Here is a 16544-nt window from a genome sequence, read left to right on the forward strand (position 1 = left end):
AGGTATGCATCATTGTTCGTTTTTGTTTTCTTAGAAAATTATTAGCCTAAAGCTTAAATAGCTACACGCTAGACTAGAACTTAGACAATACATGTATCTCTCATCCGCTCTTCTACTAAGTCCTTATAATGGATTGTAGTTTTTTCTTTGCTCAAATGTAAGTATGCATGTGTGTATGTGGGTGTATGTTAATGTGTTGGCATACAAGTGTTTGTGTTCTCTCATATAAGATAAGACTATATAGAAATGTGTGTGAAAGAAGAAAAGCTTAGTAAAAAGCTTTACTCTTCATTTCGTATGTTAATGCAGAGTTGTGTATGGGTGTTTGAGTGTTTTTTTTTTCTATCGTTGGTGTTGTCTTGTCGTTTTTTTTTTGTAATTCTATTTGATATTTGAAATGGTATTACAACTAAATAACTTTTTGTTTGCGTTTTGCTTTCTTTGTGTCCTTGTATGTTTTAAGTGTGTCTGTGTGTGTGTATGTGTGAGTTTTTTGTTTTTTGTCTGACTTTATAGGTTTTTTTTATAATAATAGTTTGTTTTTTTCTATTATTAATTAATTAATTTGTTAATTAATTAATATATATATACTAATTATTTATAATAATATTTGGTTTTGCAACAAACGTTTTTAGGGTTTTGTTTTTAGTCACTTTCTCTTTTTTTTTTGTTTGTTTCTTCTTGTTTCATTTTATGCTGCAGGCAGCATTTGTTGATTTCGTAATGAGTGTGATTAAATAAAATCCTTTTTTTAATGTTCCCAAAAAGTGATTTTTTTCTGGGGCGAGGGCTGCCTTTAATTGTTGTAGGATGTTTCACCATCCACATTATCATCACCACTTTCAATGCTCCGTACTGACGGTCTCATCGATGTTGCTGTCCCAATTGAATTCGGTGACACCCTGCTTGTAGTAGATGTTACCCAAATTTGCAAATCGTTTCGCGAAATCGTTGTCTTTAGCTTTTAAGTGTTCAAATCTGCAAGAAAAGAAAACAAAAAACACATAAATGAAGAAGGACGTTTTTTTTTACGAAAAACAAAAGTTGGTAAAATATTTTTAAATGTTTTTAAAAAATTAAAAATTTTGTATTTTTTCTAAGGTATTGGAGAATGTTTGGAAGGACACCCAAACTTTTAGGAGGTTGGCGATATGGGACTCAAATGGTAGCTATTTGCCAAACGGCGAAAAAATGGGAAATAAGTCTACAACGTTTCATCTGTTGATTTTAGCGGTACAGACATTTGTGAGGAAGACTTAGACTTAGACTCAGGAAAATGCTGCCGTGGGTCCCAATCTTTAATGCAGGGCGAAATACAGGGTGTCAAAGTTGACAATCTTAGATTTTTTCAACTTTCTGGAGCCATAACTTTTGATCTACTGAACCGATTTGCATGATTTAGGACTACAGAGAAAAAACTTGACGAGGTCTACACAAGTAAAAGCGTAATAAGCCGAAGCCGGGCAGAATCTTGCAGATCGATTTGGACCGTACTTGGCACAGTTGTTGAGAGTCTTAGCAGAACGCTATGTGAAATATTTCAACCAAATCAGACAAAAATTGCCGATTCCAGTCGCTCAAGAAGTCAAATCGGGAGATCAATTTATATGGGAGCTATATCAGGTTAGAGACCGATTTAGACCGTACATGCCATAGCTGTTGGAAAAACAATATGTGCAAAATTTCAGCTAAATCAGATGAAAATTGAGGCTTCCAGGGGCTAAAGATGTCAAATCGGGAGATCGGGGGATTATATGGGAGCAATACCCAAATATGAACCAATACGGGCCATTTGCAATTCCCAGCGACCTACAATAATAATAAGTATCTGTGAAAAATTTGAAGTGGCTAGCTTTACGCTTTCGATCGCTATCGTGATTTCGACAGACGGACGGACGGACATGGCTAGATTGACTCAGGATGTCGAGACGATCAAAAATATATGAATTTTATGGGGTTCTATATCAATATTTCGAGGTGTTATGTATGATGGTGGGTATAACAAGTAAAACGTGTTATGTTCGGCCGTGCCGAACTTTGGGTACCCACCACCATGGTGGGTACCCATCCTATTTACTATATTTTACTATAACTCAACTACCATATCCACAGTTATAACTAAGAAGGGGCTAGTCTAGATCATATTTTTTTAGGTCCCGAGAATTCTTATACGAATCACAGTTTCAGCGAAATCAGGCAATAAATCCAACTTTTATGGGACTAATGAATCGGTCACAGGCAAGCTATATCTATATAGTCTGATCTGAACCAAATTTGGGTCAGATGTGGGGAGGCTTAAAACTACTCACTGTTTCAAATTTCGTAATCAGCGTAAAAATCTGTCCGTCTGTCTGTTGAAATCACGCTACAGTCTTTAATAAGCAGGTTAAGTTCGAAGATGGGCCGACCGATCCTCCGATTTGGGGTCATAGGCCCATAAAAGCCACATATATTATCCGATTTTGCTGAAATTTGGGTCAGTGAGTTGTGTTAGGCCTTTAACATACTTCTTCAATTTGGCCAAAATCGGTCCAGATTTGGATATAGCTACCATATAGACCGATCTCTCGATTTAGGGTCTAAGGCACATAAAAGCCACATTTATTATCCGATTTTGCTAAAATTTGGGACAGTGATTTGTGTTAGGCCCAGATCCAGATTTGGATCCTGAACCCAGATCGGTCCAGATTTAAATATAGCTGTCATATAGACCGATCTCTCGATTTAAGGATTTGAGGCCATAAAAGGCGCATTTATTATCCGATGTCGTCGAAATTTGGGACAGGGAGTTGTGTTGGGCCCTCCGACATTCTTCTACAACTTGGCTCAGATCGGTCCAGATTTGGATATAGCTGCCATATAGACCGATCTCTCGATTTAAGGGTTTGGGGCCATAAAAGGCGCATTTATTATCCGATTTCGCCGAAATTTGGGCAGGGAGTTGTGTGAGGCTCTTCAACATTTTTCTGCAACTTGGCCCAAATTGGTCCAGGTTTAGATATAGTTGCCATAGAGATCGATATCTCGATTTAAAGTTTTGGCCCCATAAAAGGCGCATTTATAATCCGATTTCTTATTGACTTATGACAAATTTCCGTGTCGTATACGGTTCAGATTGGTTTATTTTTAGATATAGCTACTAAAAAGACCAATAGTTTGTTATACACAATTGAACAATGACTTGTACTATATCCAAATCTGAACCGATGTGGCCTATTTGCAATCCCCAACGACCTACATTAATATTAAGTATCTTTGCAAAATTTCCAGCGGCAAGCTTTACGCGTTTGACCGCTATCGTGATTTTGACAAACGGACGGATGGACATGGCTAGATTGGCTCATATATTATATATATTTTTTTTTTGGGTCTTAGACGAATATTTCGAGGTGTCACAAACGAAATGACTAGATTAGTACACCCCCATTCTATGGTGGTGGGTATAATGAATGCTATTTGAAAGATTAAGAAGAACCCCGAACCATGACAGTGCTCGGTTTACCAGAACCACCTCTATCAACGGTCAGCGTTAGTAGGGTGCAATCGATGCATGGGGTTGATGCATTTCCGACCGACTACGTTGTAAGATGCGGTGTCAATCCAGTCGGCAGTGACTCACAAGCGTCTTCGTTGATGTTTTTGTAGCCATAATCGCTGTAAGTCACGAAGAAAGCTTTGAATGACCTCCAAGATTGTGACGAGTAAAAGTCAGGCTATTAAATCCCTGGAGAACGTATTTCTGAATTCAAAACCACTCTTGACTGACGCAGATTTTTCAACAAGATGGCTGAACCGTTAAAAATTCTCATGTTCTGAACGCCGGGCCACAGAAATATCCCTGGGAATTATGGGAATGTTAATGTAGCAGTTTTTTTGTGTTCTATATTTCGTCTGCTTGATTCTCTTGAGTGTTTAGATCCAGGAACTCTGCGACTTACATGGGTGCGTCCAGAGGGATCTGGGTTTTAGTTGAGTGGGTTTGGCTTGGCAGTTAAACAGGTGACGTGTTTCGTGTGATCTCTGGTTACAATGGCGACATACATGGCGCACGTCTGGATCAATCCTTGCTGTATAGGAATTGAGGCGGCTGCATCTGCAGGAACGTAATTGAGCCAGAACTACTCTGGTTTGCCGGGGGAGGTCAATTTCTTCAGGTGCAACTGGAGGTGGTCGTTCTCCAAGGATCACATTCACCCGGTAGCTGTTTACCGCATCTGCTACCGTGTCTGCATGAATGTTGTCTAGGACCGCATGATATGCCGCTTGATCTAGAGGATCACTCTTGCAGCGCTGAACCTCACGCTCTAGATCATGTAGATCTACCTTAAGGCGTCTGGGCGGTGGATATCTATTCCCAAGATGATTATTTGGATGGTCTCTGCGATAACAGCCTAAAAGGTATGGCTTAGACAGCATGTAGTTATGTCTTCGCACTGGTAGGATCTTTGTCTCCTGATGGAGGTGGTCGACATGAGAACTGAGGAGACAGCCAGTCGCAGGTTGAAGGGCGGCATTCTGACAAACCTGAATATTATTCCACTGCGTGTCACAAAGCTAACGAGACCACACTGGCGCTGCATAACTTACCACAGACCGGTCAATTGCTTTGTACGTGGTCAAAAAGTTTTCTTTGTCTGCACCCCAAGTGCTACTTTGATGCATTGCACTTGTGGACCTTATTTCTACTTTTGACGTTATCGCAAATTGCTGTGGCATGTGTCAAATGTGACGCCAAGTATTTTGGGACACTTGATGGTCGGAATCATTTCTCCATCGACCATCACACACAGCTCGGTCTTCACCTTACGCGTATTTGTAATGTGGCTGAAGATTTGGTGGCAGATATCTTCAGATTTGGTGCAGCGATGTATGAGGCAAGTTCGTTGATGTAGAGTTTCAACCTATTGCAGGTGTCATCAATGGGTGGGGGACTGATGTCATGATCGTACAATCGTCCGCATATGATACGGTCTCTATGCCGGAGATATCGCCCCGCCATGGAGAACTCCCCGTTTCACTCTACGGTGCTTCGACTTCTTATCACTAAATTCCCAAATGACTAGCGACCACACAGTAATTCGTGACCCAGCGTTTCAGACCTGGCTGGAGGGAAGTGTTGGCGATGTCCTCAAATAGTTTGGCATGACTGACCGTGTCGAATGTCTTCGAAAGGTCCAGTGCCACGAGGACTATCCTATCACATGGCCTGGGCTGATTGCAGCCAAGGTAAATGTGTGGGGTGATGGCATGCAAAGCAGTTGTTGTGCAATGCAGTCTTCCAAATCCATGTTGATGCTCGGTGAATGGAAATTCTCCTACGAGGCTCGGGGGGAGTTTTCCATCAAGCGTCTTTTCTACTGGCGAAAGAAGGGAGATCGGTCTGTACGACTCCCCCAAACTCGAGTCGTTTCCATGTTTCAGTAGCGGGATCACCATTTCCCAGGCATCGGGTACAATAAGAGTGCTAAAAGATAGGTTGAGGACAGTAGTAAAATACTCAACTCTAGGTAAATCCAGATTCTTTAGCATCAGTGTAGAGATTCCGTCGGGGCCCAACGCCTTGGACGATTTGGCGCCACGGATGACAGCTATATCAGGTTATGCACCGATTTGAACCATACTTGGGACAGTTGTATGAAGTCATAGCAATGCAAAATTTCAGCCAAATCGGATAACAATTGCGCCCTTTAGAGGCTCAAGAAGTCAAGATCCCAGATCGGTTTATAGCAGCGATATCAAAACATGGATCGATTTGAACCATACATGGCACAGTTTTCGAAAGTCATAACAAAACATTTCATGCAAAATTTCAGTCAAACCGGATGAGAATTGCTCCCTCTAGTGGCTACAGATGTTAAGATCTAAGATCGGTTTATGTGGCAGCTATATCTAAATATGGACCGTTATGGCCCATTTACAATCCCAGCGGACCTACACTTATAGGAAGTATTTGAGCAAAATTTCAAGCTGATAGCTTTACTCCTTCGAAAGTTAGCGTGCTTTCGCCAGACAGACGGATGGACGGACAGACGGACGAACATGGCGAGATCGACTTAAAATGTCATGACGGTTAAGAATATAAATACTTTATGCGGTCTCAGACGAATATTTCGAGGAGTTAGAAACAGAATGACGAAATTAGTATACCTCCATCCTATGGTGGAGGGTATAAAAAGTGTATTTTTTTGCATTTTTTGGTCAAAAAAGTACTTTCATTGATTTGTCCTTATTGGGATGTGAACTTCCAAATATAAATGAGATATCTCTACCCGTTTCAAACGGCATTTTTTCTCCCACTGTGCAGTGGTAGCAATTTTAAACCAGATATGGTTATGTGCAGACAATAGATAGATGGGGTCTGGTTTGTTACCTTCGTGGAATTCTTAGAACTTAAACTAACTAATGGTGCGGGAAATGGGGGATATAGACTCGGAATTCTTGCAATAAGTAGTCTTAATATTTTTTTGACTTACCTTTCAAACAATAAATTTTTGGCAAAAGCATATAATTCTAGATCTAAGCTATTCAATTCTTCTATTTTTCTCCTTTGATCCGGCCTCAGATTATGTATGGCCGAGACAGACAAAGTGGTATTGTGCTGCTCAAATGGAATGGCAAAACGAAGATTAAAAGTCTCCTCGAATATATACTGGGAGATCTGAAAAATACAAAGAAAAAAAAAAAAAAAACTCTTTAATATATGTGAAAATTCTTCTTAAATAAACCTCTACATACCTTTTGATATTCGGTCAGGCCAAAATATGCCATGGCCGCCAAATTTCTTTTGGCACTGGCCAACATCACACGCTCCCTTTCGTGTGAGGGCATGGCTGATTTGTTGTAACAACCTACTAGGGCTAAATCGGCCAACATTCTAGTTTGACGATTCGCCGCCAAATTTGATTCACAACCAGCGAATTCATCTATTGTTACATCTAGCCAATCTTTGCCTTTATAACAGGGTGGCAACTCTCTTTGAGTCGCCTGTTTCCCCAGACACCAATGGCGGGAACCTTTCCATGTGGCGCCACGTTTAACGTGGCGATATTCAGACATATATCGAGCTATGGGTTCACGAATCAGCGATATATAGAAATAACGACGTTTAGCTGATTCGCCTTCGTTTTTGTCCAACTCTTGATCAACACAACTCGTCAGCTCTGTCCAATCGGCATGAAGGCCACATTTCCAGCCGGTGGAGTAACGAGAGAATAGCCAATTCTCATTGCGATGAGGACGGAAACAGTAACACCGTTTACGTTGTCTTTGGCATTCACAGGGACGCTGAAACGAAAACAAACACACAAAGAAATGATTGTTATTACATTAATTTAAAGAAAAAATTCTTAAGAATCATGCCAATTGAACTTAATTTTAGTTAAACGATTAGTTGCGTTAAGAAAAATGTTTTGAAAACTAATTTTTAGACAAGATATGACAAATATGATGAAAATTTTGTATATGAAGAAAATTTCATGAACATTTAGTCTTTAAGGAAAACAAGCTGAACCAGGCCCGAACCGCTGCGCCTTTTATTACTCCCTGCAGACCCGGACATGGACAAAGCAAGTGCTCAACAGTCTCCTTCTCATCCTTATCAAGGCAACTTCTACAGAAGTCATTGTGTGTAATTCCCATGGGTGCCGAAACGCGGCCTATGGCACGGTTATGAGCCCTGACTTCTTATCGAATACCAGCAATTCCCTCGTCCTCCTCCGGACGATGACAGGCCAGAACGCCCTTGCAGTCCGGCAGCCATTCACTGAGTCCCATCTCGCCACCGACGCCTCCCTGGCCTCTGGCCTGGGACGCCTCTACTGTGCTCGACAAATGATACGTTCGCAAGTTCTCCCAGAAATGACTCCTCAGAAAGGAGAGCTTACGTCCCTGCACACCCGGACACGAGCAAAACAAGTGCTGAACGCTCTTCTCACCATCCTCATCGAAGCAACTCCAGCAGAAGTCATTGTGCAATATTCCTATGTGCGCCGCCATGAGGCCTATGGCACAGTGCCCGGTTGTGACCCCTGTTAAGGTACTCATCGACCTCTTATCGAACGTCAGCAACTCCCTCGTTCTCCTCCGGTCGATGACAGGTCAGAGCGCCTTTGCAGTGCGGCAACCATCCACTGAGTCTCATCTCGACACCGACGTCGCCCTGGGCATCCCCTCTACTATGTTCCGTAGCTCGACAAATGGTAAGTTCGCAAGTTCAACCAGATCGCAGAAGAAACGGCTCTCAAGAAAGGAGAGCCTACGTCCCTGCAAACCCGGACAGGAACAGAGCAAGTGCTAAACAGTCTCCTCCTGATGCTGATCGGGGCAACTGCGGCAGAAGTCATTGTGCAATATTCCCATGTGCGCCGCCATGTGTCAAGTCAGTGCAGTGCGGCAACCATCCAACGAGTCCAATCTTGCCACCGGAGCCGCCGTAGCCATCCTCACTACTGTGTTCAGTAGCTCGACAAGTGGCAAGTAGTTGCCTACGTGCCGGTGGCTGGTCCGCCCGGCGCAGACGGGCTCCAAACAATCCGCCACGCATCTAGACCTCACCATCCTCGTCCTCCAGACGGGATAGCTGTGAGTACCACATAGCCTGGAACATTGAGCTTCAATTTATGTGGTGTTCATAGTTATCACGAGAAGCTTAGCTGCAAGCTGACGGGCGCGACCACAGGTTGCGGATAGTGGATTGCTTAATACGGAGTAGCTGCAACGGCAGTAGCGGACAATCAGCGGTATTGAGCGGAGAGTCTCAGTAAGAGACCGGGCGGCACCGTCTCTTGCACAAATACTGAGTGCCATTCGCTCTCCATTCATCTATCCCAGGAAAACGAATCGGGAATGCCATCACACCAGTCGGACTGGTTCCAGGTAGTCGGAGATCCTCCCCAGGCTACCATCCGAATCCATAACACCCAGAAGCTAACTGTGGCCGCAATCGTTCTCCTTCAGCATGATGAGCTCCCTCAGCCTAAGCGCGACCTTCTGGCGCATTTCCGAATATAGGCTTAAATTAACTGCATATCCCGCAAGCCTGCATGCGGTTGCGGATCTCAGTACCCCTGCGATTCCGACGCAGCCCCCCCCCCCCCCCCCCCCACATCCGCCGTTGCGCATAGGTTAACATATTCGCCTATGACGCTGAATGCCTGGGTTTGAATCATAAAATTTTCAGCGGTGGTTATCCTCTCCTAACGCTAGCGACATTTGTGAGGTAATATGCCATGTAAAAACTTCTCCTCAAAAGAGGTCTAGCACTGCGGCACGCCGTTCGGACCCGGCTATAAAACGGAGGGCCCTTATCATTACGCTTAGGCTTGAATCGAACTGCACTCATTGATATGTTAGAAGTTTGCCCCTGTTCCTTAATAGAATGTTCATGGGCAAATTTGCATTTGCATTGCCTTGTGGATTTTTCTTCGGTGTTCCTCTTTTAGGACTGTTTCCATCGAGGACTATGCCTAGGTACTTCACCTCCTTCGGCAGCCGCAGGGTGACTACTTTCAAGGACGAGAGTCTGAACTGCGGTGTTTTATATCTACAACTGAAGAACACCAGAACCACCCTGGGCTGGTTGTCAACCCATTTCTGGTAGCCCATCGGGACAACCTCCTCAATGATCTCGCTGACCGTCGACAAAAAACTGCCTCGGACTAGCAGCACAACGTCGTCCGCAAAAGCGATAATCCTCTTGCCATCCCCACCGAGATCCAACGGGATTTCATTAATAACGAGGTTCCATCGAATGGGGCGTTTCTCTGGTCACCCGCGTTCTGACCACACTATCTGCCAGGTTCGCATTAATAATCCTGCCATAAAGTATATTATTGGTTCCCTTGGGAGATTTTGGGGTGAATCCCCGTTGAGATATGCGTATTGTGCCCCACTGCAGTTTTCCGGCGTCAGTTCCCCTCTAACCATCAGGTCAATCAGACTTTCCAGTGTTTTCAGCAAATACGATGACAGACTAATGGCATATAATTCTTCGACGTACTGTGGTTTATTCTTCCCGATTCTGACCTCCCTCCTTGCCTTTGGTATGTAGGACCATGCCAAGTTCGCTTTGAAAACTCGCTCAAGACGGGGCAGGGTGATACCAAGGGACTTCTGCTGAGTCCCTTGGTTGTTAGATGTACTCCATTCATAAAAGCCCGTTATTATTGGGTTGCCCAAAAAGTAATTGCGAATTTTTTAAAAGAAAGTAAATGCATTTTTAATAAAACTTAGAATGAACTTTAATCAAATATACTTTTTTTACACTTTTTTTCTAAAGCAAGCTAAAAATTACAGCTGATAACTGACAGAAGAAAGAATGCAATTACAGAGTCACAAGCCGTTAAAAATATTTTTCAATGCCGACTATATGAAAAATCCGCAATTACTTTTTGGGCAAGAGTGGGAAGACCGCCAGGATGGCGGTCTATGGGATAAGGGGAAGTTGTGTTCCCCCCCAAAGTGGAAAATCGATACCCATTTTCGGGATCAAGTTTATACCAATTTGAATATAATTTTTGTGCTCTACTCCCAAATACCTTCCATTTGCGCCTTATATTGCTGCGGTCAGTAATTATATCCAAGATGGGGGCATTTTTTTTTTTTTTTTTTTTGGGGGGGGGGGTGATGTTGATGCCCATATATCAGATTCGTGCTCTGGTCTCAAAAACCTTTCATTTCAGCCCCATATTGTCATTATTAGTTTATATATCCATTTGGTTGGTTTTGAAGGTGACGCGATCCCCTTAGAAATCCCACCCTAAATAAGGATACCAAATATTTGTTTTTGAGTTATTATAAACAAACAAAATTTCACTTAAATGGCCCCAGATTTGTATTCAGCTTTTAAATACCTTTCATTTGATACCTATATTGCCCAAAGCGATAAAAGTCTCCTGTTGGGTGGAGTTTTTGGGGGTGGGGAACCCCCACGACAATAAGGGTGAAATTTTAATGCCAAGTTTGTACTCTACTCCTAAATACCTTTCATTTGATACCCATATTGTTTTAATCGTCAAACATGTCCGTTCGGGTGGGTTGTGGGATCGGGCGTCCCCCCCAGGTTATTGACCCCAAAATTTTATACCAATTTCGTGTTTTTTGGGGTACCATACAAAAAACACTATAATCGGTGCACCCATCTTCGAGTTCTGGCGTTTTTGAAAATGGAGGTAAGGGGGAGGGTCCGCCCCCCCTTAGTTTTGGAGAAAGTTTCATTGATATTTGCCTTACCTTAAGAGGAAAGGCAATTTTTTTTGGAAATTTTGTTTTCAGAGAATATTTTTCTTTGGAAATTTTGTTTTCAGAGAATATTTTTTGATATTTTTTCTTTTGAGAAAATCTCCTAATAGGGTATGGGTATGTAGCCTTCGTTATACTTGCTATTATCAACCAATGCTTTACTAATTTTTTTTAACCATTTACACTGTTATCCGTGCAAAGTAATTAAAATCGAACCATCGTATAACAAATAACAATATAATTTAAAGTTGCACATTTATCAGCCCCATTATGGTTGGTAATTCATTTGAACTTCACGTACAATACTCTCTCAATTTACAAAACGTTGAAATTCGAATGGTAATGGCCATAAATTTACAGCGTAATTACAACAGCACGTGTAAAAACTTTATGAAGATATAGAACGAAATTATGCCTCATTTCATCCCCCGCTCAGCAATCTTTCCACCTGCCACTATAGTACCTGACTGCCACCGCCTGAGTCCATAAATACTTCATTAAACTTTGCGTTTTGTTGGAAATATCTTTTTAAAATTCAAAACAATATGCCTTCACAACAAACAAATCATGTCTGACATGGGTAAAAGACAGACGACAATCAAATCCTGACCAGATTTTCCAAGTAGTAGACATTTATGCAAATCTGAGGAGTTACTCGCCCTCCTTTGTCCAGCCAAAGTAATTCAACCGCATAATAAGGGGCCATTTGAAGCGAAGAAACAAATTGAAATTTCAACGACTTGCAAACCGAAATAAAACAAAAAAAGGATGATATAAATAAACGCCTGGAAGTCTTGGAAGGAAGAGGCAAATTTTGGGGAAGAACATTGAAATATAAAAATCTTATGGCTAGACGTTTGAATACGCAAAATGGACAATGTCTGGTTTATTATTTTAACGAAAGTGAGAATAAAATGTATCAACTAGATGTTTATAAAGTTCGAACAGGCCGAATTTAAAATACCCTTCAACGGTAAACTCCATACCAAGTTCTTTAGACAATGACTACGGCTAATATTGGCGTTTAGTAAATGTAAAATCGAAACAAAATACATAACTAATAATTGAATTTGGTGTTTAGTAAACTTCTCGTTGATGGAAAACTTCATCAACGAACCACCTTGTACACAGAAAAAACAAAAATCGCTTTCAATCACGAAATAAATTGATGCAATTAATATTTTAATTAAATCTTGCTTCAATCACGAAAATAATCATAATGAAATATCAATCACAGTTTTTGAAATAGGTGGTTGAAAAAAGTTTCAAAAACAAAAATTGCATATTCAATTAGAAACATGATTGAAATGTTTGAAATTTTCAATTAAAATTTTAATTAATCCAATTAAAAATATAATTGAATTTTTGAAATTTTCAAGTGATTTTTAATTAATGCAATTAAAATTAATGTTTGAATTTTTTTGAAAATCGAATTAATTTGGTACACAGATGTTTACCTCCTGGAACATAAAATTGAGGAAAGTTTTATGGAAATAGATCTAAGGGACCCGTATAACAACTCCGCCGTGGGGGATCTTCACGAAATTTCGGTTGTCAGGTAGTAGTGCCCTATGGATTTGTAGTTGTATTGCAGTGTATTGTGCACTGAGGCGGCAGCATTTGGCCGATGAAGGACACCTTTGGGAGAATCCGGTACGTACACATAAAAAAACAAAAATCGGTTTCAACCACAGTTTTTGAAAAAAGTGGTTGAAAAAATTTTCAATTGCAAAAATATTATTCAATTAAAACAAGTAAAAGCGTGCCGGGCCGGTGGTGGGTTCCCACACCATGGATTCTGCTAAAATATGGGAGCTATAACTAGATGTAGAACGAATTGAACCGTACTTGGTGCAATTGGTGAGAGTCATAACAGAACGCAGAAAAAATTCAACCAAATCGGTTAAAAATCGCGGCTTGTAAGGGCTTACGAAGGCAAATCGGGAGATCGGTTTATATGGGAGCTATATCACGTTCTTGACCGATTTGAACCGTACCTGGTACAGTTGTTGGGAGTCATAACAAAATTTCAGCCAAATAGGATAAGAATTGCGGCTTCCAGGGGCTCAGGAAGTGAAATCGGGAAATCCGTTTACATGGGAGCTATATCAGGTTGTAGACCGATTTGGACCGTACTTGGCTCCGTTGTTGGGAGTCATTACAGAATACTATGTGCAAAATTTCAGCCAAATCGGATGAAAATTGAGGCTTCCAGGAGCTCAAGAAGTCATATCGGGAGATCGGTTTATAGGGGAGCTATTCCAGGTTGTAGACCGATTTGGACCGTACTTGGCTTCGTTGTTGGGAGTCATTACAAAATACTATGTGCAAAATTTCAGCCAAATCGGATGAAAATTGTGGTTTCCATGGGCTCAAGGAGTCAAATCGGAAGATCGGTTTATATGGGAGCTATATCAGGTTCTTGACCGACTTGGACCGTACTTGCCACAGTTGTTTATAGAATTTATAACAGAACACTATGTGCAAAATGTCAGCTAAGTCGGGCAAAAAATTAAATTGTGGCTTCCATGGGCTCAAGAAGTCAAATCGGGAGATCGATTTATATGGAAGCTATATCCAAATCTGAACCGATATGGCCCATTTGCAATCTCCAATGACCAACATTAATATAAAGTATCTGTGCGAAATTTCAAGCGGCTAGTTCTACGCGTTCGACCGCTATCGTGATTTCGACAGACGGACATGGCTAGTTCGAATCAGAATTTCGAGACGATCAAGAATATATATACTTTATGGGGTCCTAGATCAATATTTCGAGGTGTGACAAACGGAACGACTAGATTAGTTAACCACCATGAAAATTTAACCAAATTGAAAATTCTTGAAATTTTTTATCCTCAACCATATGATGGGGGTATACTAATTTTGTCATTCCGTTTGTAACTCCTTGAAATGTTGCACAAATTGTAATTATTGGTGTAGGTCGGTTGGGATTGAAATCGGGCCAAATCGGTTTATGTTTTGATATAGCTGCCATATAAACTGATCTTGGCTGAGCCACTAAACGGCGCAATTCTTATCCGATTTGGCTAAAATTTTGCATGAAGTGGTTATAAAGACTTTCAACAACTTAGCTTAGTATGGTTCAAATCGGTCTATAACCTGACAAAGCTGCCATATAAACCGGTCTGAATCTTGACTTCTTGAGCCACTAGAGGGCGCAATTTTTATACGATTCGGCTCAAATTTCGCATGAGGTGTTTTGTTAGGACTGCCAACAACTATGGCAAGTATGGTTAAAAATGGTCTATAACCTGATATAGCTGCCATATAAACTGATCTTGGATCTTGACTTCTTGAGCCACTTGAGGGAGCAATTCTCATCCGATTTAGCTGAAATTTTCCATGAAGAGTTTTGTTAGGACTTCCAACAACTGTGTATGGTAAGTATGGTTCAAATCGGTCCATAACCTTATATACCTGCCATATAAACCGGTCTGAATCTTGACTTCTTGAGAGGGCGCAATTCTTATACGGTTTGGCTGAAATTTCGCATGAGATGTTTTGTTATAACTTCCAATAACTATGCTAAGTATGGTTCAAATCGGTGCATAACCTGATATAGCTGCCATATTAACCAATCTAGGATCTTGATTTCTTAAGCCTGTAGAGGGTGCAATTCTAATCCTACAACATACGTGTCCAATATGGTCTGAATCGATCTATAGCCTGATACAGTTCCCATATAAACCGATCTACCGATTATGCTTCTTGAACCTATGATCTTCAACATTCAATTCAATTCAATGGCCCGAATCGGACAAAACTTCATATAGCTCCAATAGCATAACAATTCTTATTCATTATTCTTTGTTTGCCTTAAAAGGGATACCGCGCAAAGAACTGGACAAATTACATCCATGGTGGAGGGTATATAAGCTTCGGCCCGGCCGAACTTAGATGTCAGAATGTCATCGATAATATTCGAGTACATCGCCCCGCTGGGCACGACAGAACACTAAGAGAAGTTGGTCGCAAAAATAAGCTCGAGACATTCAGATATAGACTTAGTCCAAGATCCACCTTACCTTATAATGGTTAGATTAGGTTAAAGTGGCAGTCTACGAGGGTTGCTTTTTATATTTATGGATTAGAGCACAAAAACAAATATTAACCAGTAAGGAAAGGGAAAAGTAGGGCGGTGCCGACTGTACAATACCCTACACCCATCCTATAAGTACAATATGGAAGCTATAACCAATTCTGAACCAATTTTGATGGACCTCGGCGGATGTTTTCAGATGGGTTATTAAACAATCCATATTAAATTTGAAGCAAATATGTTCAAACTGTAATATGAAATTCACCAGTAATGTCGAGAGTCAAGAGAAAATCCTTCCTGCCAAATTTCGAGAGAATTGGTTAACAAATGATAATTTTATTGCATTATTACTGCAAATCGGACGAACATATATATGGGAGCTATATCTAAATCCGAACCCATTTTTTCCAATTTCAATAGGCTTCGTCTCTAGGCCGAAAAACATGAATGTATCAAATTTTAAGACGGTACTTTGAACACAAATTAACATGGACATACGAATAGACAGACAGACGGACATAGCTAAATCGAATCAGAAAGTGATTCTGGGTGGATTGGAATACTTATCAATGGGTCTATCTTTCTTCCTTCTGGGTGTTACAAACAAATGTACTAATACCCAGTACCACAGTAGTGGTGTAGGGTATAATCATCGAAAATCGCTTTATTTTGGTTTGAAACTGTTCCCCATTAAGATACACTTTTGCATGGGTTTGAACCAATTGTCGAAGCACTTTTGCCACTCTGATTGAGGTATCTCCAAAACATGCATTCTGAACGTCAACCGCTTCTTCAGGTGTCGAAAAACATTGACCTCTCATTTTATGTTTTACGTACGGGAATAAAAATAAGTCATTCGGTGTCAAGTCATAACTATACGGCGGATGACTCTTCAAATCGATGTTTTGAGTGCTCATAAATGCTGTTGTTTGAGCCGATGTGTGAGAGTTCGCATTGTCGTGGTAAAGAGTGATTCGTCTTCGGCGGTTTGTTTTCCTCATTTCTTGGAAGACAACTGGCAAACAAATGGTTGTGTACCACACAAAATTGACTGTTCTGCGTTGTTCTAGTGGAACGATTGCAACATGTCCAGTTTTTCCGAAAAAATAGGCAATCAATTGCTTGGAAGTGCTTCGTGCGCGAGCAACTTTTGTTGGATTTGGCTCATCTTGAAACACCCATACAGTAGACTACTGTTTACTTTCGAGCTCATACGCACAAACCCACGATACGATCACCTTAG

At 41.0% G+C, this 16544-nt stretch overlaps 1 protein-coding gene across 6 annotated transcripts in view; it reads right to left on the minus strand.

Moving 5' to 3' along the window:
• Positions 1–551: 551 nt before the first annotated feature.
• Positions 552–16544, minus strand: part of LOC106086560 (heparan-sulfate 6-O-sulfotransferase 2) — a 425451-nt gene continuing 409458 nt past the window's right edge. For all 6 annotated transcript variants that reach the window (XM_059362371.1, XM_059362372.1, XM_013251290.2 and 3 more), the window contains 3 exons: positions 6736–7284; positions 6474–6658; positions 552–978 (listed from right to left, as the gene is read on the minus strand). In XM_059362371.1, coding sequence (XP_059218354.1) covers positions 843–978; positions 6474–6658; positions 6736–7284 — 870 coding nt within the window. In that variant the 3' untranslated portion in view covers positions 552–842. The remainder of the gene's footprint in view (positions 979–6473; positions 6659–6735; positions 7285–16544) is intronic.

Source organism: Stomoxys calcitrans, chromosome 2 (genome assembly GCF_963082655.1).
Source record: "Stomoxys calcitrans chromosome 2, idStoCalc2.1, whole genome shotgun sequence".
NCBI classification, from domain to species: domain Eukaryota; kingdom Metazoa; phylum Arthropoda; class Insecta; order Diptera; family Muscidae; genus Stomoxys; species Stomoxys calcitrans.